General features: G+C 45.9%; 1 protein-coding gene across 2 annotated transcripts in view; it reads right to left on the bottom strand.

Moving 5' to 3' along the window:
* Positions 1-20718, bottom strand: part of tcf7l1b (transcription factor 7 like 1b) — a 36772-nt gene extending 16054 nt beyond the window's left edge. For both annotated transcript variants that reach the window (XM_083643885.1, XM_083643886.1), the window contains exons 1-3: positions 19855-20718; positions 19670-19745; positions 19437-19567 (exon numbers count right to left, since the gene is read on the bottom strand). In XM_083643885.1, coding sequence (XP_083500011.1) covers positions 19437-19567; positions 19670-19745; positions 19855-20040 — 393 coding nt within the window. In that variant the 5' untranslated portion in view covers positions 20041-20718. The remainder of the gene's footprint in view (positions 1-19436; positions 19568-19669; positions 19746-19854) is intronic.
* Between the last annotated feature and the right edge of the window lie 1933 nt (positions 20719-22651).

Raw genomic sequence — 22651 nt, 5'->3', positions numbered from 1 at the left:
TAATTGCCAGTGTGCCCTATGGAGCAACCACACACACACACACACACACACACACACACACACACACACACACTCCCTGCAACATCCACCCAGGTAATGCCAGCGCACACTGTCACATTAGCTACCCGGGTCCAGACTACAGCAGCATCGCTAACACATGAGAGGGGGGGGGGGGGGGGGGGTGTCTGGGGACGGGCCAGAGTTGTTTCAGGAAACAAAAGCAGAGGAATCGTGGACCACGGCGCTGCTCAGCGAAAACTCGCCCAGTTTTAGAGTGAAAAAAGCAGATAAAGGGAGCTACAAGGAGGGGGGGGGGGGGGGAGTTCGACAGGACACTGGAATAAGAGCCAACACTTTGAATTGATGACTCAAAGGGCTAGCACATGGCTTAAGTGTTATTAAATGTTTCTAAACGATTAAATCCACAGATAAGCTAACGTCAGCAATTACATTTTGTATTACACTTCAGGACATGTCGTAATGCTTTGCAGATGCTCTTATTTTATTAGAAACAAACACAATTTGAGCGGACATATGATGCTCGGGGGCCCATCCATGGCGGCCATGTCTGTTTTCAGCATGGGAGCTGGAAGCTTTGGTAAACAGTCGGACACGGAGTACTGAGAGAGAACTGTGTAGCTCAAGTGAAGCTTAGCCCATCCATTTTCATAGCTCTCTAATTGTCTTCCAGCCTCAGAATAGACATCAGTAAAAGAAATGTGCTACTTTTAAAGGGCCCAGATGTGACAAAAGGTGGCGACGGTGCCGCAGAAAATGTCCAAAAAGCCACTTTGTTTTTTCCCCCAACAGAGAGAAGACAACATATGCTCTGAGGGCATGTGGCCCGGTTGCCAGAGGCTGGCTTCTAATTGTTACACTGCTCTCTCATGGAGCTGAGGGAAACACAGCCAAGGGTCTTTGTCAGCTCTGAAGTGTGTGTGTGTGTGTGTGTGTGCGCGCCACGGTGCAGGCCAACATCAGAGCACGGAGAAGAGACAGATGTCTGGACTTTTAGCTGTCAAACTAAGTCAGACTCTCTGCCAGCAGGGACGGAGTGGAGGGAAAAATCCCAAACTTTGTTAGCAACTCTCTGCCTGCTTCAGAGCAGAGTGACATGCAGCGCGGGGGAGTGATGGATGTCACACACAGTCAACTCGCTCGTTAGGCGGATATGACTGATTATAACAGTGTCGATACATAGTAATAGTGCAATAACTACGAGAACTATGCAGAAGTTGCCCTGGACATAAGCCCCCCATAATTACGACCGCAACCATTTAAAAAGAAATAGAATAAAAACACGTCTATATATATAACTTAAATATAGACACAGATTGTATATTGCATGTTCTTTAAGCATCAAGAGCAAATAAGTAGGCCGCTACAACAAATAAAGGAGTGAATATTTATAAATAGCTACATCAACTAAAGGAGTGAATATTTATAAATAGCTCAGACGAGGGCTAAACCTTGTGCAATCATGGCTCCCCCCCCCCCTTCCTCTCCTGCCTCCATGGAGGCAGGAATGCCTCCACGGATTGCTCCGGCAGATAATGTCAATCACCTACTGTGTGGAGAACCCCTCCCCATTGTTTTCTTTTACCCCCCAACAGAAAACAAATGGGCCACACAGCGTGCTGTTTGGCTGAGGTGTTAATGACCTCCCGTTACCCATATGAACAGCAGCAGCGTCAGACAATAGCCCTGTCATGCCCCGACACAACAGTCCCTCCCTGCTTTGCTCTAGCCGATATCACCTGCTCATGCAGGGCCATTGACACCTCGACCTGATCTATGCATGAAATACAATTAAGTTCTTTCAGGGCAAACACAGTGTGTGATAAGAAGCCCCCGCCTCGTCTCGGGGTTTGCATTAAGACCCATTGTTTGCCGACATTACAGGCAATTACAGTGACAATTCTTAAGCAAACCTCCGCAGTCATTGTGCTAATTAGCGGTTAATTGATGGGGAAACAAGCGGCTGAGCTGGTCAGACCAGGCATTGCGCTTTCTCTTGTTTTGGGCCACCGCAACTTTTCCAAAATGCGAGTAACGTCCCGTTCTCCAGTCCACTATATAGCAACGTCTCTTTCTCCAGTCCACTATGAAGCGGATTACTGAGGGAGGAAGTGATTCATTAAAACAATCTTGTGCAACCGAGGAAAGACACGGGCAGAGGAAGAAGATAACAATAGCGAAAATATTTTGGTGACAACATAATTGGGGGGAAATAAGTTTATACCTTCCAAATAAAGACTCCTAATAAAGATTTCTGTCTGAGATACAAAACATATAATACTGTAGAGAGCTTAGTGGGGATGTGCTTTGTCTACCTGTTTTGGACACAATATTAAAATCGATGATAGTAAAGTGAAATCATGAGGATTTTTATTTTATGTTTTTTTATTTAAGAATAGATCCTGTTAAATCGACACCGGCACTCGTAAAACCAGCAGAACTACTTTTGTCCTGTAGTCACTGATCGTCACTCAAGTCATTTTGACTGTTGTTGGAGACGAGAGAGAAATGCTCACACAGAACTAGGGGATGCACCACGATATCGGCACGGCTTCGGTATCGGCCGACAAATGCTTTGAAATGAAATATCGCATCAGCCAGAAAGGAACATTTCTGCCGATATGACAGGCCCATAAAATTACATTTCATTAGGCCAAAATGCTCGATGCTTGTCTAAATGCTGAATGAAAGAATGAATCAATCTTACAGTTTTGCTTGAAAGAAAATGTTAAAGATAAATAAGATAAATAAAAATATGGCCACTGAATGTGTACATTTGATATGTGTGTCTGCATCTGCGAGTGGGCCATCATGATAAGACTATAGGCATAATTCCACTACAGGAGAGACTCGATGCTCTCTGAAATTAGGTGGGGGAAATGTGGGCATACATCGGTACCGGCTTCGGCAATTGGCCGAAAGAGTTGGAAAATATCTGCATAACTGCAAAAAAAAAAAAATCCAATATCGTGCATCCCTACACAGAACAGTTTGATATTAATTTAACCCTGAGAAGCCCGCGGTCGTGCAGTTGGGCTAGCCCGCTGCTTTGCTAATGGCTAGCACATTTGAAGTGTCCATTAGTCCATAGAGGAGTGAAGTTAAGTGACTATGACAGGGGCACTCCCTCAGTTCGCCGGGCCTCTATTGTGACCCGGTTGGTCGTCCCGCACTCTTATTCACGGCCGGTAAAAAAAAAACTGGGTCAAAGGTCACACATCCAGAGTGCAGTGGTTTCTATGGTAACGTGCCCTATTAAGGCCAGGCTCATTGGCCTCTTAACATGCTCTTGTACACAAAAGAACTATTAGTGCAAAAGAGGGAGAGAGGAGAGTGAACAGGGGAGGCAGCGTGAGGGAGGTCCCGACAACACAACACTCTCCGCCAGTCACACAGGAGGCCTGTCAGTCCATCTCTACACTCTGTACGTGACATCCACACGTTTTCAACACACTGCTGACACACTGAAATAATGCTAAGCAACTAAAAAAAAATGTGGAAAAAGTTTGAAAAAAATATTGTAGAAACGACGCTTATAATTTATTTCAAATAAAACATAATTTGCGTTGCAGCATTATGTACACACACACAACGCTTATTTACAGGCCAGCATTGTGCAAGAAAGAACTCCTAAATGTAACAGCATTCCAAAGATTCAACTCCACTCAACTCAAGTGAGTTTCGGTGTCATATGACTGCCTCATGCATATTCTGAACAATGCCAAAACTGGCCCGGCAACGAGCGAGTTGACGTGAAAAAGTCTAGCGAGTGAATTTAACTGCTGTTTCGGTCATAAAATGGCATTAACAGAATGCAAAGCCAAGAGAAACTCTTCCTCAAAAAGTTTCTTTAACAGCCTATCCGGGACCTGCGAGAGCTGCCACTTCAGCAGGACTCTGTGCCTTTTTTTGCAGCTCAGGCAATTATTTGTTTGGGGGTTTATTTTTCTTCTTCTCTCCTTTTGCTTGACATGATCCTGAGTTACTGCTTCCTGTATGCATAGCTTTAGAGTGTTACAGTCCGGCAAATAAGAGTCTTTAAATGTTCCTATTCTATCTTATTGACTTAAAGGCCATTTTAATCCGATGGACTTACAGAAGAGGACGGTTAAAGTTAGGAATAAGTGAGTAATTGTATTACAGAAACACAACAGCGGGTCAAATAAAACGGCACGGTATAATTAAACGCACAAGAAAATCATCATACATCTGGTAACAGCAAGGCCATCTCATAAAGGCAGAGAGGAGGCTGCAAGGCTATTTAAGTCAATTACATCAAGTCAGTTATGTGGTTCTTCCCATGGCGTACCTGTTTGGGAGTTCTGCTTTCAATTGTTACACACCTCCGCTTCTCCTCCCGCTGCAAGTCAATGTCAGCGCGATCTGATGTCAAGACAGGCCACGCCACTAAGCTAATGTCAGCGACGTCTGCCTTTTTCATTTCCTTTGGCATTGTTTGTCCAGGCGTACAGGAACACAACTTTTTATTGTTTGGGGAGTAGCCTGCTCTCATTGAAATTCACAGCCGTAAACCTCTGTATAATTAACTCCAGAGCATGTGGTGGTTAGCAGTGGTTGGCTGGATGTTTACAGCAAAGCTCAACATAGAAATCAAGCTTGCGTGTGTATGCGCGTGCATGCGTGTGTGTGTGTGTGTGTGTGTGTGTGTGTGTGTGTGTGTGTGTGCGTGTGTGCGCGCCCATGCGTGCGTGTGCGTATTCTACGCAAATGACACACAAGTGGGACCTGCATTTTTCATTTATGACCAAACACAAATTGAGTGGAGTGGAGACAGCATGGGTTACCAATATAATGCAGCATGCTGGCTGCCAAGGCAGTTAGGAGGGCAATAATAAGTCTCACTCTCAACAGGGCAAATACCACAGCACGGTAATCACTCCTAACCTCTAGGTAAAAAACATAAAAATACCATTTTTGTTTCTTTTTCCAGAAAGTGCAGATAAATATTTACCGCCCCACCCCACCCAGAGTCAATTTGAGCATTTCTGCCAAAAGTGCTTTTTCTCTTGACAGGGCACAGCAGGAGTGATTCTATCTCGGAGGAGGAGGAGGGTGGAGGTGGTGGTGGAGTTGGTGGTGGAGGGGGCGCTTTTCTTGCGTCTTTTTTAAAACTTCCTAAGAGCAGCTGACAGAGGCAGGAGAGGCCACGAAGCATCTTGGGGGGGGGGGGGGGGGGGGAGTCAGCACGAAAAACTGGGGTGGGCACGGGTGGGCGTAGAGAGAGAGAGAGAGAGAGAGAGAGAGAGAGAGAGAGAGAGAGAGAGAGAGAGAGAGAGAAGGGTCTAAATTAAACACATTTGTTTCTGCTCTCACATACCACAAGTCTTATGAAAACAGAGGGCTGATTGTGTTCACTCTGCAAGTACCCCCCTCCCCTCTCCCTCCACCCCTCCTCCTTCCCCAACACCACCCAGCTCCACCACGCCCCCACCCACCCTTCCCCCCCTGTCCTGAGCAGCAGCCCCCCCCCCCCCCCCCTGCGCACACACACGCACATACAGCTGCCTGCAGATGCCTCCTGTGTTTGCTCTCGTGGAGCAGGCACAAATCTCTGAGTCTGGGCCCTGCCTCATCTCACTTTTACAGGCTGACATCCCTATCGGCTCACTGCTAACCTCCACTCACTCCACTCTCCTCCCCCCTGACTCCACTCACTCCACTCTCCTCCCCCCTGACTCCATTCACTCCACTCTCCTCCCCCCTGACTCCACTCTCCACCCCTCCTGACTCCACTCACTCCACTCTCCTCCCCCCCTGACTCCATTCACTCCACTCTCCTCCCCCCCCGACTCCACTCACTCCACTCTCCGCCACCCACTCACTCCACTCTCCACCCCTCCTGACTCCACTCCCTCCACTCTCCACCCCTCCTGACTCCACTCACTCCACTCTCCACCCCTCCTGACTCCATTCACTCCACTCTCCACCCCTCCTGACTCCACTCACTCCACTCTCCACCCCCCCTGACTCCACTCACTCCACTCTCCACCCCTCCTGACTCCACTCACTCCACTCTCCACCCCTCCTGACTCCATTCACTCCACTCTCCACCCCTCCTGACTCCACTCACTCCACTCTCCACCCCCCGACTCCACTCACTCCACTCTCCATCCCTCCTGACTCCACTCACTCCACTCTCCATCCCTCCTGACTCCACTCACTCCGATCACTCCACTCTCCACCCCCCCCCCCCTGATTCCACTCTCCACCCCCCCTGACTCCACTCACTCCACTCTCCAACCCCACTCACTCCCCCCTGCCCTCTCACACTCAACTACATGGACACATTCACACGGCCACAGGTACGCAGACGCTCCTCGCGGCGCGCTCCTTCCCGTCGCTCCACGTCCCCTAAAATGCATCTCGACCCGAAAGGCTGTTAGGAAACGAAACGCAGAGATTCAACGGGCCACGTTTACAGTGCGTTTACAGGCGCTTAAGGAGAGCTGACAGAGACGTTGCAATCTGCGTCAAGCATATTTATAACAGAAGGGGGAAAAAAGTTACTTTTTGGCTAGAGGCCGTTGAAATCAGCTGAATTACAGGTCTTTAGCGTTGAAATCAGCTGAATTACAGGTCCTTAGTGTTGAAATGAGCTGAATTACATGTTGAAATCAGCTGAATTACAGGTGCTGGAAGCAATTTCACTCTCCCGTCTGCCAAGCCAATTCTCCAATCCTAGCAGAGCCGAGGTTCCACACCCAATCAGAGCGAAAAAGGATCAAATTTAAACGAGTTTCAAGGTCTTGACTGGTCCGATCCAACGACGTGACATCCTGACATCCAAAATGAATGATTGGAGATATGACACTGGCTTTACAAAGGATCTTTGTGAATTAGCAAATCCCTTTCAAAGTATCTACAGGCTGTGGCTGCGGTGTATAATAACCCGGGGCAACATGCCACCATGCCATTCCCCGGGATTAGTTATGCGTATTGTCAGCAGAGTGGAGGGAGGTCTGGACGGCTGCCAAGCCATTTCTATACCTGCAACATTTGTAAAAGTCATTCCCTGCAATCCAGAGGCTTCAGTTTCACCATGCTGTGCATTGAGCGCTAAATCATCATCAAGTCCTCTACGTTTGGCTTGGAATTCAATTCACGTTCACATTCAAGGCCCTTCCCTCCGTCTTCAACCACGTTTTAAAGGCTAAACTCACAATCCTGCTAAAAAGATGTTCAGCTCCAAGAAAGCCTTCAGAATCAGAAGGGACACAAAGGAAGATGAGAGTGGGTCATGAGGTGCCCTACCTCTTCAAGGTTCATCAGGTCCCTTGAAAACAAAACAATGGCGTCGAAATTGTATGCAAGGAACCTTCAACCTTCACCCTCCTGAGAACATAGTTATTGAACAAAATGACTTGTCAGTTTGTGGGGAAAAGAGGGAGGGGAGAATTTGTTCTAGTGTTTTCTGATTCACGTCATTGATTTATATAAGCTGTACCCATTTTCAAAAGATAAAGAGGCCAAAATGTCTCCATGGCATATTAGCGCACCATTGCGAAAGTCAAGGCTCGACACGAAAACAATATATATATTCAGTCGCTGCTATCTCGCTATTTCAATACAAGCTAATTAGAATGGCAAGGTGATTATGATCAGGGGGCTGCTGCAAATATCAGATTCCCAGCGACAGAGTTGAGGAGAGGCCCCCTAACTATTACACAGTATTCAGGAATGCAGAGCATGAACCACAGTCACAGGGAGCCCAAGACAAATGTTCACGTCTATCCCGTTTTGGACGTTGACGGGCGGCTCCTCGCAGCACTACATTACACAAATGAAAAGTTCAACCAAACTAACGGCAGAATAAAAAATAGGAAAGTTGATCTTCCGTCTGTCCGTCCTCCCCGTCAAGCCAAATCTGTGCGACACACACACAACGCAACAAAACTCCATTCAATCCAAACTGCACACTTCTGCAAACAATTAGTGATGACCCAAGAACTGTAAGCTGTGTCAGAGGGAGGGAGGGGAGGAGAGAGAGAGCGAGAGAAGGGGGAGTGACTGGAGAAAGGGAGAGGGGAGCTTGTGCACAATTACAGCAGGGATTTATGGTCTGAGAAACAATTTATAAATCACAGCGCCTGAGCTAATGTGCTCCAGATTGTTCTCCATGCAGCTGCAATTTTGGTCTGCGTGAAACGGCATAATAAACCTGGCTGGGAGATGTTTGGGTGGTGGTGGGGCAGAGAGGAGCTGAGGCTGTGGGTGGGGGTGGGGGGGCGTGTGGGCCTGCAAACTTTCGGAGGTGTTCTGAACAAAGAGACGAAGAGCTTTTTTTCTGGGAGGTTTCGAGGCAGTGCGATACAGAAGTATTTATCTGACCTGGATGGACGGAGAATGTGACTTTTTCAAATAAACAATAACGTTTTGCAATGACGCAAGGATTTAGTGAGAGGCCAGCACAGTAGTCAAACAGAAAATGCAACTCTTTCCGAAACAAAAAGCGAACAACGATACAGTTTTTTCACTATGACACTAAGCGCACGCAGGATCTAAGCCGGTGTTGCCGCCTCATTGTGAAACTATGAACTATGCCCTTATGATGGCGTCGCTGCCACAGCTGAAGGTGAAGATGAATTTTAGATGGGCGATTATAATAATAATATATTATAATAAGAAAAGCACAAATGTTGCAAGTTGATCCCTGCATTGTGGCTGCAGGCTGGCGTGGAAGAAGGGATCGGATGTGCTGAGGGAAGCCGGGGCTTTTGTGGCCACTCAGCCAACCGGCCCTGAACCTTGACCTCTGACCCTTCACCCTGGGGGGCAAACAAAGCTCTGAGTGACATCTGAAACTAGACACTCTACGGGGAGAGAGTGTCTGGACGAGACTCAAATGACCCATTAACTCGGCAGAAAAGATTTATGGCTTTTTATTCGCCTCTGCAAAAAATCTCTAACTGAAGAGTCACAGAACTGTCAAAAAGAATCAAAATCTCTAACTGAAGAGTCACACCAAACTGTCAAAAAGAATCAAGCCAACCCACCAATGAGAGGTCTACACACCAAATGTACTCTTGTTTACTCGCCAACATCTCCATCATGCATCGGGGGATCAACAAAAAATGCTCCATAATTAACAGCTTCACTGTGGTGGTGGCTTCAAGTCGTGTTGCGATTACCAATGATACACACGTGTGCGCATGCAGTTACAGTGTGTACCGAAATAAATTACGCCTAATGCGAACAACATGAATCTAATCTGGAGTCTGTTTCGAAAGACTTACTAAATGCATATATTCACCCCCCTTTGAAGGATTCCATACAGTGGCTGGCGTAAACAGGTTTCGGGGGCACATTAGTGTATTGTAAACAACAACAGAGGAAGAAAGAAAAAAAGTCCAGGGTAAAAATGTGCTGTGGTGAATGCGAGCCTTCGTCGCCAGAATGCTGAGAGCCACTGTAGTATTTAAATCAGGCAAGGAGGGAGGACGACTACGGCCAAGCATTCTGTAGCTCAGCTGTGAGGCTCTAAGCCGTTGCCCTAGGGTCTTTGTCCTGCCTTTCAGGGCAAGTCTGAGGTAGTCAAAGACCCTATTCATGACCGGCGCTCCCCCTGCCAACACACCCATACAGCCCCAGTCAAGTCAGCCCAGAGCTATACAGCACGACCATTTCACACGAGAATCAGACCTGCCCCTAGCCTGCTTCAGGGATTTCCAATAGCCAGCCCCTCCAGCCCCATGTACAACTCACACAAAAGGGCTCCTTGGCCTACTCCATGTCATATAAGGGCTGATTAGATCTTTTTTTTTTCCCTAATGTAGCGACTCTACATTTGAAGCAAATAAGTCAGTCACATTTGTAGGGATTTGGTATGTGGCCATGTAAATGGATGAGGGATTATGTCAGTGCGGAGGTGTGGAGATGCCATCCAGCGCTCCTCAGAGACCTTTTGTTTTAGAAATCACTACGCGGAGGATGCTGCTGCTGCTGCTGCTGCTGCTGCTGCTGCTGCTGCTGCTGCCGCTGCTGCTGTTGCTGCTGTGGATGTCGGATAACAATCGTTTCATCGACTGACTAGCAAACATGATCATGTTGATCGTTTTGGTGACGTCGACGGCGTCAGCTAACAATAGCTAAATATGTCATACGGACTAACTGGAAAACATCTGGGCGAACCAAATGAGGCGAAATAAAACCTCCAAACAGAAAACACTTAATCAAACTGATCGTCTGACGCAGGCAAAGGGGGAATCCCGCTATTAAGGGTCTCTGTCTCAGAAGCGCCATGACAAGAGCTATTACCACAACCATTATTCACGACGAAGCAATCATTTAAATTGCGCAAATGCGGTCAGGACAGTGCGGTCTTCTGTGGAGGCTGATGTAAAGATATATCATCAGCCCATCAGAAGTTTCATTCTGTCTCTATGGTTCCTCCTAACAGGAGCCACACGTCTGGTTGGAGATAAGGAGGCTACACATTTGAGATGACTTGTGCCTTTGCTTGGCTTTAATCAAATTTGATGCTCTGCAGAACATTGTGACTCCTTAACAAGTACAATTGGTTTACGAGGGTAACTGGAGGAAGTAAAGGGCACCTGAAGGCTAAGTTATTAGCAATGTTAGGACAACAAGCACAAGGACAAGCTGGAAAACATCCCAGCTGGAGGTGTATGTGTACTGGTTTGATTGGCGTAAGTAGTACAGGTGGGACTGATCACATACAAGCAGATCTATCTCTTACTTATGTGTTGTACTGTACATGCACCATCCAAAAAACATGGTTTAAAAATCCATCCCCGATGCATCATCAATTCTCCCTATGGTAGTTTTTAGCCAAACTTTCTAAATGTACTCATATGCTAATTATTAGCATATAGCTAATACATGGAATGTTGTTGACAGAGAATCCAATATTTCAACTTAGCATGTTTCATAAGTTTCTGATAAGGTATCATGCGGCCATTCTTTTTTAGTACAGTAAATATATTACATATTGTTCCTTTAAAAAAATAGACTTCCATATGGCTCCCGGTAGAACTTATTTTTGTCATATAGGTAATCATATAGGCAATACTGTATATAGGTTAGTTCTGTTTTTAGACCCGTGTCGAAGTTCAGATTACTGAGTAGCACATTAGCTTCAGCATAAGGCTGCATGGGACTCTATATCTACGCTTTCTTCATCGGCACTCATTCTTTAGCAAATGTCATGTTGTGGATGATGGATACATGCTGTAAGTGCTTTACTGTAGAGGAACTGCCGTGAAATATAAAACAAGATGGAGAGGACGAGGTGCGCTGCTCTCTCATCATCAATAATCACCTATCCCAGAGTTAAAACGAGTTAAAACAACTAATTAGGGCTGGGCAATAATTCAATATTATCGGTTATCGTCTTTCAGTGGAATCATATTGTGGTGATATGGTGGTGATTTGGGGATTTTGCACAATTTTTGATAATTAAAAAAATCACAATTTTACTCCAAACACACTTTCTTTTTTAGACAACATTAAGTATGAAACTTTTTTTAAGGAATATTATTTGAATATTTCTATTTTGTTTGACATCACACCTAACATTATCATTGAGTTCGACTGGACTTAACAAGATTTTGCATACGTGAGCCATATCTTGATCGATATCGGGGAAAAAAATCTTTGTGTTGATTATGATGACATTGATTTCAACCATATCGCCCGGCCGTACAACTAATCATAAAATAAAGTGGTTAGTGTGTGTGATGTAGGTGGCGCGTGTTTGCAGGTGCACTGTGTTGACTTGACAGGCGTCCCGTCTGGGGACATGAGCCGCAGCACCGGCAGTCCGAACTGACTGCTCCGGTCGGTGCAGGGATCCGCTCGGTGGGGAAGCAGCCAAAACTGATTTATAACTTCAACAAGCAGAACAGCTGCTCTGCTCACTGTCAACTAACCTTATCCCGGATGGATAACCATCCACTTCTTTATTTAGTACGCCCACTAGAACCTTTACTGATGCTAACACACACACACACAAGACATGGCCTTTAGCTAACCTACTCTACTTTAAATGTGGCCCCGTCAGCTCCGAGGAGGGAGCGTGTGCAGCGTGGTGCCCTGTGCGTGAACTTAAGTGAGAGCCGATAAACATCGCAGTACCACACTGATGCTACATGAGCGTGACGTGATAGCCCCCCGCTGCTTTGCTGATTGGGCCGTGAATGTGCGGGAATGGCAGAGAAGCATGGAGCAGCTATGGCCGCTCTGTGGGAGACAGAGAATCCCCTCAGATAAGTCGAGAGCCTCAAGGTCTGGAAGCCGGCCCACCTCAGGATAACAGGCAGAGGAAGAGAGCGAGGACCCATATCTGCACCAGTTTACGCTCCCACCACCACATCTCATCAACAATCTCTCCTCTTCCCTGCTCTCTCTCTCTCTCCCTCTCCCGCTGCTGCCTGTACCGCTTCAACTCAAAACAGCTGTTTGGAATACCAGACTGATGAAACCCTATTTCGTTTTTTTCCCCTCCCTCTCTCTCTCTCTCTCTCTCTCTCTCTCTCTCTCTCTTCCTGCCGTACAATCACGTTTTATTAACATGGAGTGAAGAGTTTACGGTACAATTAGAGAGGGGGCAAACATTTCTTTATGTGAACTAAACAGTAGTGGTTAATCTGGTCATGGCCATGTAGGGACAGGCCAGTAAGCCAGACGTCCCATCATCAGACAGCTCAGAGTCTGATCACCTGGCAGCGAGATGGATCACCTGCCCCCAACCTACCTCGCCCCGGTTAATATACCACAGAACCAGACGTTACTGAGCTGGTATTCACCTGATACATGATCCCTGCCTCCACCCACCCCCGCCCAGACGACCTCCACCTCCCGTAACTTAAAATTCATGGCAAACTTTTCTTTTACGTTTTTTTTTTTTTTTTTTTACAATTAGCAGCTGTGCGGCTGCACTATAGGGAGAGTCAGTGCTTTGGCTGAATTACAGGAGTGGTCATGGCTAAGCTGAGAGGCCGACACTGTAGAGTAGTTTCCATTGCAAACTCCTCTGACTCTGAGTGAGCTCCTAACAGCCCATCCCCTGAGAGAAAAAAGCCAGCATCTGCTACACAAGGACAGGAGAAACTTGCATCAGGAAATGCCTCAATATATAGCTAGTGATTTCTTTCTTTCTTGATTTTTTCTATGAAACCATTTTAATACGAATAAGCATCAGGTATACTAACTAAAAGAACACCAGTGTTTTTTGGTGTTTGGACGTTGAGCTGAGCTGGTCTACAACAACAACACAACATAATCTTCATATTCTTAAACGGCTCCCTAGCAATCACATTTCTATTTAGGAGGAGAGCAGAAAGTTAGAAACGACGGTATGTTGGAAACGTGCTTCAGCCTCGGCCAAAAGTCTCGCAACAACGTAGAACACAACAAGTATGGCCGCAAGTTTTCACGGAGAAAAAGCAATGTACCAAAACCACAAACTCCGCAGCAGCTCCGGCCAAACACAGCAGCAGCAGCGAAATGAGAAAAACACATAAATTGATAAAAACACATTTGCACACATATCTTGGCACATCAAAGGGATTCATTGATGTCACTGAAATGTAGGGAGTCTAGCGGCCTGAGAGGGGAGAGAGAGGGTGGTTATCCGCTCCTCAAAGGGTGCTGAGATGCTCCTGATGGGCCCTGCTCTTGAGAAGCCAGAGAGAGGCTATAAACAGAATTTCTAATGGCGTGGGGGAGGGAGGGAGGGCGGGCTGGGTAGGTAGTGAACTAGTGAGCTAGGGGGTAGCAGGCAGCGCGAGGAGGAATTCACGCCAGCTCATGGTTTCCACAGAGACCCAACAGGGAGGGATACAGACCGGGACTGACACCATTTCACACAGATCTACACAAGTGCCGTCAGGAAGCCAACACGAGCATCCATCCCCACCGCCCGGCCTGGAGATGAAACGCCAACAACCCTGAAAAACCCAGGAGGAAGCGCTGGAGACGAAGCTACTAGGAGTTCGGTTAGGTTCTACAGATTGTGAAAAAAGCACACGTATATTCCCTCCAGGTATGACACCTCGGTATACGCCGGGCGAATAGCGAGTGAGATTTTTTAAATATCATGCAGTGTAAAGCGTAACGTTTGTAACCGTAACATATTTCCTTTCTATTCACTGCACTATAATTAGCACCCAATTGCTTTGATTTATGTTGGAATAATTAGAATCTGGTGCTGAGCTTAATTCCACCTTAATTGTTCAGACATATACACAGTTGCATAATAACAATTATAGTGTTACATAAATAAAAAAGTGTGTCCCAACATCTCCTCGTTCCAAAACTAAATCATGATTGATGAGGATATTTCAAAACAAACTTTTGCCGAATTCCGCTGCGTTTCCTCCCGTCTGACAATAAGGCCACTATCAAAATGAATGAGGCCAGGCCAGGCCGTAGCCAACCGTGGCATTTCTGAGGCTGCAGGCGAGCTTTTTATAATTGAATAGTGCCACTAAATTGATACAGATTTGTTTGCCTTTGAAGAAAAAACCTTTTCAAAACTATAAACCTAGTCAAAAAATGTTCGCTCTGTTGACACAGTCCTTGGTTAAAAAAATATTTGCAAGCTAACATTCAGATTACTTTCAGCAGCGGCGTACAACACGGAGGGGTTGTCAGAATGTGAGGCGACACACTGTTCCCTCTGTTGCAAAGTATCCACAGACCCTCACCTGAAACCCGCCGCACACCCACCCACCCCCCCTCCCCTGCAGACTCACACTCACACACACACACACACACACACACACACACACACACAACGTACCAGCATGCATGGATGCACACACACGCGCACACACACACACACACACACACACACACACACACCAAGGTGAGTGGAAAAGGCAAGTGAGCAGTGTGATGAAAAGATACCTCCACACAAACAGCGTTTACTTATGCAAGGAGAGGCCCTTTTCTTCAGCAGGACAATGCGCATGTTGACTTTTCTTTGTCTGCACATTTTTACACGGCAGAAAGAATGGAAAAAAGAAGTCAGGGAGGCGTGCGATTGTAGCTACTAACGTGTTGAGACTCATACAAGCTCTCCATTCACGGCTCCTCGGTCCCAAACCGTTTTCTATTCGACAATCATCGTGGCGGGGAGTTGGAGTGTCCCAACGGGGATTTGATGAAGATATATTTGAGCGGCTCACCTCCCTCTCGCTTACTCGCCACCTCTCACACACAAGAGGCATTTGGCTCTTTAGTGGTGATGCTGATGATGTACTCGCAGAGTTATCTCAAGTGATGATGACGGGCTGATAGCCGTGGCGTCCAGCAGCAGACCGCCCGTCACCAATTAAATCTCGTACACTAGCCGCCCGTCCCTATAGGTACTATAGGCAGGGATGCACACCCATCATATCGGCATGTCATCGCCGGGGTCGGCTGATAAACGCTCTAAAATGAAATATCGCCATCGGCCCGAAACGGACATTTCTGCCGCTATGACAGGCCGATAAAATGATGCTTAAAATGTATGATGTTATAATGTTAACACTAACCCAGGGAGAGCATCATCCAAGCCTGTTTAAGTAGGACAAATCTTACAGTTTTGTTTGAGGAGGGGGGTGAGGGGTGGGGGGGGGGGAGGAGTTAGATAACTAAAAAAAACATGTAATTTTTTACATAACCGAAGTTGAAGTACTGGCAGTTTGTTGTTGTTTTTTGCCAGTGAATGTGTACATTTTGAAAAGCAGTGTATTGTGGATATACTGTGCCAGTCGGTCATCACGATAAGAGCAGGCATAATAATAATGTTACAGAAGAGACTTGACGTTCTCTGAAATTAGGTGGGGAAAAATGCACGCATATATCGATATCAGCGATCGGCCAAAAGAGTTGGAAAATATCGCCATATTGGATATCGGCAAAAAAAAAATCCAATATCGTACATCCCTAGTACAAATGAGCGAAATCTTAGCGACGACGAATCGACGCGAGACCTCGAAACAATAAGTGGGATGTGTCAGTGTTTTACCCCCGGGGGTAAAAAAGCCCCCGTTGGCCCTCCACCCCACAGCAGGCAGGGAAGTCTGCTGGAACATCTTTCCAAACATAAAACCTCCTCCTCAACTCTCTGCGGATTACAGCGGAATGTCAGCGCGGAGCAGAGCTTTAAATCAGTTCTCCTCGGCCCTCGGGGGAACTTTGTGCTGATCCCATGTAGGCCTGTCTCTCATTGCTCATGATAGGGTTGCCACATCCACATTATAAAAGACCAGGCCTCACATCATTCAACATGTAGCACCTCACGTAGTGACGTCAGCACACCGCACTCGGGGGCAGAGCAAAGATGGCTGAGCAGCACAACATCTACCTGTTACTCAACAACACTGCGCTCTTTATATTTTACGACCGCTGTCATGTAAGGCATATTTAATGTGTTGCTGCAGAAGTATACCGTTTCAAATCATTTGAAACGTACACATATTTATTTATTGGGACGTCGGACCAGGAGGGAGAGTTGTAAATACATTCAAGGGGGAGAATGTAAAAGTTTAATCGCCCCTCGCTCTCTCTCGTACACCCCCCCCCCCCCCCCACACACACACACACACACACACACACACACACTCTCACACACACTATACACTGTTGTTTCTAGACTCAATTACAAAAATATTGACGTTACACTCAAAGTTATGAAACTGCAGTTCCCCCACCTGGATATGAGAGCGGTGAATTCGGCTCCTTGGGAGCCACCAGATCGTCTGCTTGAGAGACATAACTTTTACGTTCCCCAATCAACAGCAAGACCACACACACCACACACAGCGTTCCCACATCTTCTCAAACATCACATTCAAGGACTTCTCGAGGACTTTCCAGGCCCAATTCCCTCGAATTCAATGACCTCTGGGCACCCTGCACACATGTCAAGCCAACCTCAACAGTGCTTTTCCCAAACACATTGTCGTTAGCCTGGGGAACATAGGGATTTGAAGAGCAGAGGTAACGACTCTCTGCATTCCCACAGTTACTGAAGGCACCACCTGTATCTCCCCAACCAATTAGGACATCCTGCAGACACACACAGCAAGTGTGAGCCGCTGTAGAGCTCATTAGTTAAACTAACTTGCTGGCCAAACGTTGGTGCGGGCTGCTAGTAAATACCCCCCACTTAATCTGACTGTATGGATGGAACTACACCCACAAGTGTACAAACACTCAACATCTCATCAATCAAATTCACCGTTCATTCATGCTAGGCCATGAGCAGCGGGTACACTTGCGTTCAATATGGAGAACCCACACGGACAGCTGAAGACGCCTTGGCTTGCTATGTCCTAAGTATGCCAGCCATTGTCTGCCTGCTTGTTTTCACCATGAGGACATGCTGACTGACACCGTCAGCTCACCCTGTCCCAATGACCCCATTCTCTCCTCCCACTATAACATGGAGGATTTAACCTCCTCATTTCCAAGCTTCAGCAATTAGTTGTTCCTTCGCCTTGAGCTACGAGACCAGTCTTTTTTTTTCCATTTTCAAGTGTTCCTGGACTAAAAACACAAGGAAGTGCGAGCCGTTCCTTCCTGGCAGCTCTATGAGAAACAAAGGCAAAAACAAAGCGGAGACCAGATAATGGGTCGCTAACATTTCCAGCCAATTACTTCGGTCTATTAACGTGTTCAACTTGAATTAAACCCGATTCGATAATAGGAGAAACATCTGCCGCAGTTTCAAACTTGAGATCCTTCGAGTAAACAATAAGAAACAGAAAGATGAGGTGACACGCGTCAATAAAAAAAACACATTTTCAGTTGCAGCGCGAGAATCTTGCTCACATTTTGTAATATTCGTGCAAAACGCCGGCGGCCCGGGAAGATCTCCGCAGTGATATGTATCACTAGTGTGAGGAGGAGTATAGCCAGTTAGATAATGAGCCCCGATGGAGACCTCCAATGAAGCCATCAAGACCGCTCAGAATAACAATGGTCAACTAACGCCTTTCTAATTGAAGGGAAGGTAGAGCGAGGCAGGGGGAGTGGGCCTGCAACAGTGAAAAGAAGGGGAGGGGAGGGAGGTCTTTTCACTCAGATGCCTGCCAGGCCCCAAGCAAAGTGCTTGTTTTTGGGGTGTGTGTCACAGGGGTTGGGGATGGACAACGTCACACGGCAGCAGGGGGTTATTTCAAGGAACTTTGCATAGAACACCCTTTCTTCAAAATGTATTTTAGACCGTTGGCACCAAACAGCCTGTTGTGTTGGTAACATTGTTCTTTGACCTAAGTCACAAGATGGTTGTTGTTTTGTTTTGTTTTGTTTGTTTGTTTAAATGTTATTGCAGTGACCATGCCAGTGTCACTGATAATTAGTGTGAAATTAGTGTCTGGTCTCAGTGCATGATTGATTTGTCGTTGAGGCACATTTTGAAAATATAATGTTTACTGAAGCAAAAAATGAATAACATAATAACAATTGGCAAACCAATTCACCTATTGGCACCTTATTGATTAAAACAATGTCACTACATTATTGGAAAAACAATATGCAACAGATCCTGATGAGTAAATCTATTTAAAACTCACCATCAACAACATTCACTCATGATGACTGGTGACAACCTTATCATTGAGATTTTATAAGACCAGTCTCTCAACTGCCACAATCGCTGTCATGTTATATTGCAGTGAAATGCCTCCCATGTGTGTCAAAGCAAGGTATTACATTGTTGTTACTGTCGGGTGTGACTGCATGATCAGACTATTTTCAACTTTTTGAGGAGCATATGAGAGCAATTAAAAACGTGTAGTGTCTCAAATGCACTTGGAGCGGATGGCCAAGTAGAATGCTATAGGATACTTTATGTCAACATTAGATTTGTAAACTAAAGAGCTGCTTCCCTTGTGAATGACCCAAATAGGAACACAATCTAATTGGAAGAAGCCCATATGAAAAGAAGAACTCTAGTTAACCCTATTACACTTAGAAAGATAACTATAAACTGTAAAACTATAAGTCTCTATAGGAGGTTTACAGTGATACCATACAATGAGAAAGACAAGGTCACTATTAACACACTATTATTAAGTTAGCCTTCTACACACAAACTCTAAGTTCCTACAGGAATATTATAGTGGTTTTTTCGATAAGGTGGCCATCATAAATTATCCCAAATAATAAAAGAGCAACGGCTGACTTTTACCCTAATGTGAAGCTGTCAAAAAATAATGCAAGGCCTTTCAAGGGTGGGTGGCAGGGAGAAATTTATATCCCCCAAAAGAACAAAGAAGTAGTTAGTACTCCTTGAGAGGCCACTCGGAGGGAATATGGCGGTCTGGCAGTGCACAGGCAACTTCTCCGCACGGCCAAAGTTTTGTTGGAGAGTGTGCAAGTATTGTGGAAACACACACAGTGGACAAAACCATCAACAACACGTGAAAAACACTCACACTCACCGTTCTTGCACTGGGGGACAGCGATCCGTTAGACAGGTAGGGGTTGGTGAGGTCTGGGATCATGAGAAATGGGTAGCCAGGATAGTGGGGACTCTTGAAAAAGCCACCATCTTGATGATGCCTTCTCAGTGCTGCAAGGATATACATTAAAAAATAAAATCTGAATTAAATATGCACAAAATCAATATGGCAGTGCAGCAACAGCTCATAGAGTACAAAGTCGTTTTATTTACCTTCACTGATGAAGTAATCTCTCGTTTTCTCATAACTGTCTGTGTCGGGTCTGGTTTGGGGGCGCCGCTCTGCTTGCTGACAAGGGGAGAAATTATACATGGAGGGGGGCAAACTAGTGAAACTTTCAACAGCAAGTGTATTCAATACATCTCTGTTGATGGTGAGCAGACATGCCCTAACTTACCTCTGAGTCTGACGAGCTGCTGTTGTTCTCAGACTCGTTCACTAAGGAGGACTTCACATCATCCAAATCCCTTTCTGCTGACACATTTTCGCAGATCTTGTCCTCCTGCTCTCCTTCGTCTTTAAAAGGTATCATCTCATCGTTCGCCCCCAGATCATCTCCTCCTCCGCCGTTTAATTGTGGCATTTTTGCAGATAAAAAGCGGACAGTGTTTTAGAGGAGGAAAAACAATAGAACAACTGACTTTGTATATCAGGTGAAAGTAGTCCAAACGAGCCACTCAAACCATGCACTAAACTCTTCGGTGCATTTTCAGAACTCCGTTTTCATTCTCTGAGCGTTCTCCCATTTCTCCATGACGAATCTGCTTCCAATAATCCACCTAAAAGTTTAAAACATGGACACGAGCATGAAATATCTATTGGGTTTGGCGTCACCGGATGCGCAGGAACTTGGCAAAGTTGTGTCTCCTTCGCAGTGGACAGGCAACTTGTGGCCCCTGCCTGCCTGCCTGCCTGTGTGTCTCTCCTTGTGCTGCTGTGGAATGGGACTCTCCTCCTACAGACCCACGGGGAGCAAATAAACGACAGTCAACGCGACTCGTAGGTTACTCAACAACAACAATGACGACGTCCAATTTCACCTCCTAATATCCATGTGTACGAAAACAATGGCTCAGACGAGAAGAAAGGGGGGGAGACGAGACGGCTGCAGCTTTCTTCACTTCTGACTCGATAGTTTCCCCCCGCAGAAGTTTAAGGCGACGCCTCGCTATTTTCCCTAACAAGCACAACGCTGAGAAAGTGTCAAATCAAAGATGATGTTGCAAAAGAAGTGACTTTTCAGCTGGACGAAGTCGCTCTTTCCCTCCACATTGCTGCCGGGGAATGCGCGCTGCCTGCCTGCCTGAAAACTACTTGGTTGTTCAAGTGGAAGAAAAGCGCAGCTCGTCCGTCCGTAGAGGAGGAGTTTGCGCTGAAAACCGACACTTCATTCACCAGCAGGCAGTCCACCACCATGCAGATCAGCTATTCTTAACCCTCAAGCCTCCAGCACGCAGCCAACATGCCACCAACACAACAAGACAAACAAATGATGATGGAGACAATGCAACATAATTAATTGGTTAAATAGCTTTAATCGTACGCAATCAAATAGAGCTAGTGACCCCCCCCAAACAAAATAATATAAATGTATGCAAGCTAAAGACTTTTTTTCCTCATAATTATGGTGAGCAAAGTGCAAACCATTATTGATCCTTATTATAACTTCATACCTACAATTATACCAAAGTTTACTATTACCATATTATTATTACTATTAACCTATTATTACTACTATATTACTACTTCTACTACTATTATTATTATTATTATTATTATTATTGATTTGCCATTCATTTGCGAATATGAATTAGCCTACATCAAAAAACAGTCTCTATAAATCATGAAGTGAATCTTCTGCATATGAGTGTAAGAAACTTTTGCCTCTGCGGTCTATTAGTCATTTTAGGGCAGAGATGAATCCTGCAGGCAAACACAAGAAATGGAAAGGAAGTTCACTCTCTTTGCTCACTGTAACCCTGAAGTTGTAACTGAAGTTGGAGGACAAGAAAGCAATCAATCCCCTCTGGCAGACTAGATATCTCTTGACTGTGCATATAGTGCAGCAGACCCATTGCAGATAAAAAATATGAGAATAAGAACATACAATATGATACAATGTGTTGTTCTAATCATGCTGCAGCAGAGTTGGAGTGAACCTGAACAGCAGTCTGCATTGTGTCCGGCACTGCAGTCATGGCCATGAAATATTTCCTATCGAGAGTCAAGGCTATACCACCACCAGAAGCATGTGTTGCCTCCAGCCGTGTGATAATGACAGGCCAGCTTTAGTGAGAAAGTCATAATTACACAGTGCCATGTAAATTGTATGTCTGTGAGTTCTAAAACAATACAGTGGTGAAAGGCAGAGCCCGCAGCAGCACCTGGGATAAGCACTGCCCATTATAGCACACCGCTATAGGGTTGACACAGCCAGGCGAGACTCATGTAGCAGGTAGACTCTCCAGCCTGCTCCGTTACCTATAGACTGAAATATTTGGCTGGGATTGTTGATTTGAGGATCAGCATCGGGGGCCCTGATTTGACAAACAGTGACGTGTGTGACTTTGGAGGAACCTGCACATAAACACATAAAACTTCATCAATAGGCCTACTTGGTGGATGTGTTTCTGCCTGCATGAGAGAGAAATGCAGCAACTGAAATCAAAGTTGCAAACTTTTCCTTTCCAAGATGCAGGAACTTGTGCCCTATTATTCTGAGTCTGTCTCTTACCCCCTCTTTTATAACCTCCCCCCCACCACCACCTTCCTCACCTGTGTCAGTGAAAGTACTATGGACTTCCCATTTCTCTTCACTTCTGATGCAATTCGACAGGCTTCCCCTGTTGGAGAAAAAACTCATTGATGTTGTCGACTGTGTGTCAGCAAGCTGAGGGTTGATTGACAATTCAGCACTGTCTCCACGGGCCTCATTAGAGAGTGTGTGTGTGTGTGTGTGTGTGTGTGTGTGTGTGTGTGTGTGTGTGTGTGTGTGTGTGTGTGTGTGTGTGTGTGTGAGAGTGTGAGTGTGAGAGAGAGAGAGTGCGTGCGTGCGTGTGTGTGAGTGTGTATTTGTATTCAGTTAAAAGCAATGTGGTGTTGCGTTGCGTACTGCATCGCTATGAATTGCATGCATGCTGGTTACGGACACGGACAGTGGGTTCCTTATACACACAAACACACATGCTTGCGCT

The sequence above is a fragment of the Poromitra crassiceps genome, assembly GCF_964638095.1.
Source record: "Poromitra crassiceps genome assembly, chromosome: 10".
NCBI lineage: Eukaryota > Metazoa > Chordata > Actinopteri > Beryciformes > Melamphaidae > Poromitra > Poromitra crassiceps.
The sequence above is the reverse complement of the archived record's forward strand: the minus strand, read 5'-3'. Positions and strand labels throughout refer to the sequence as shown.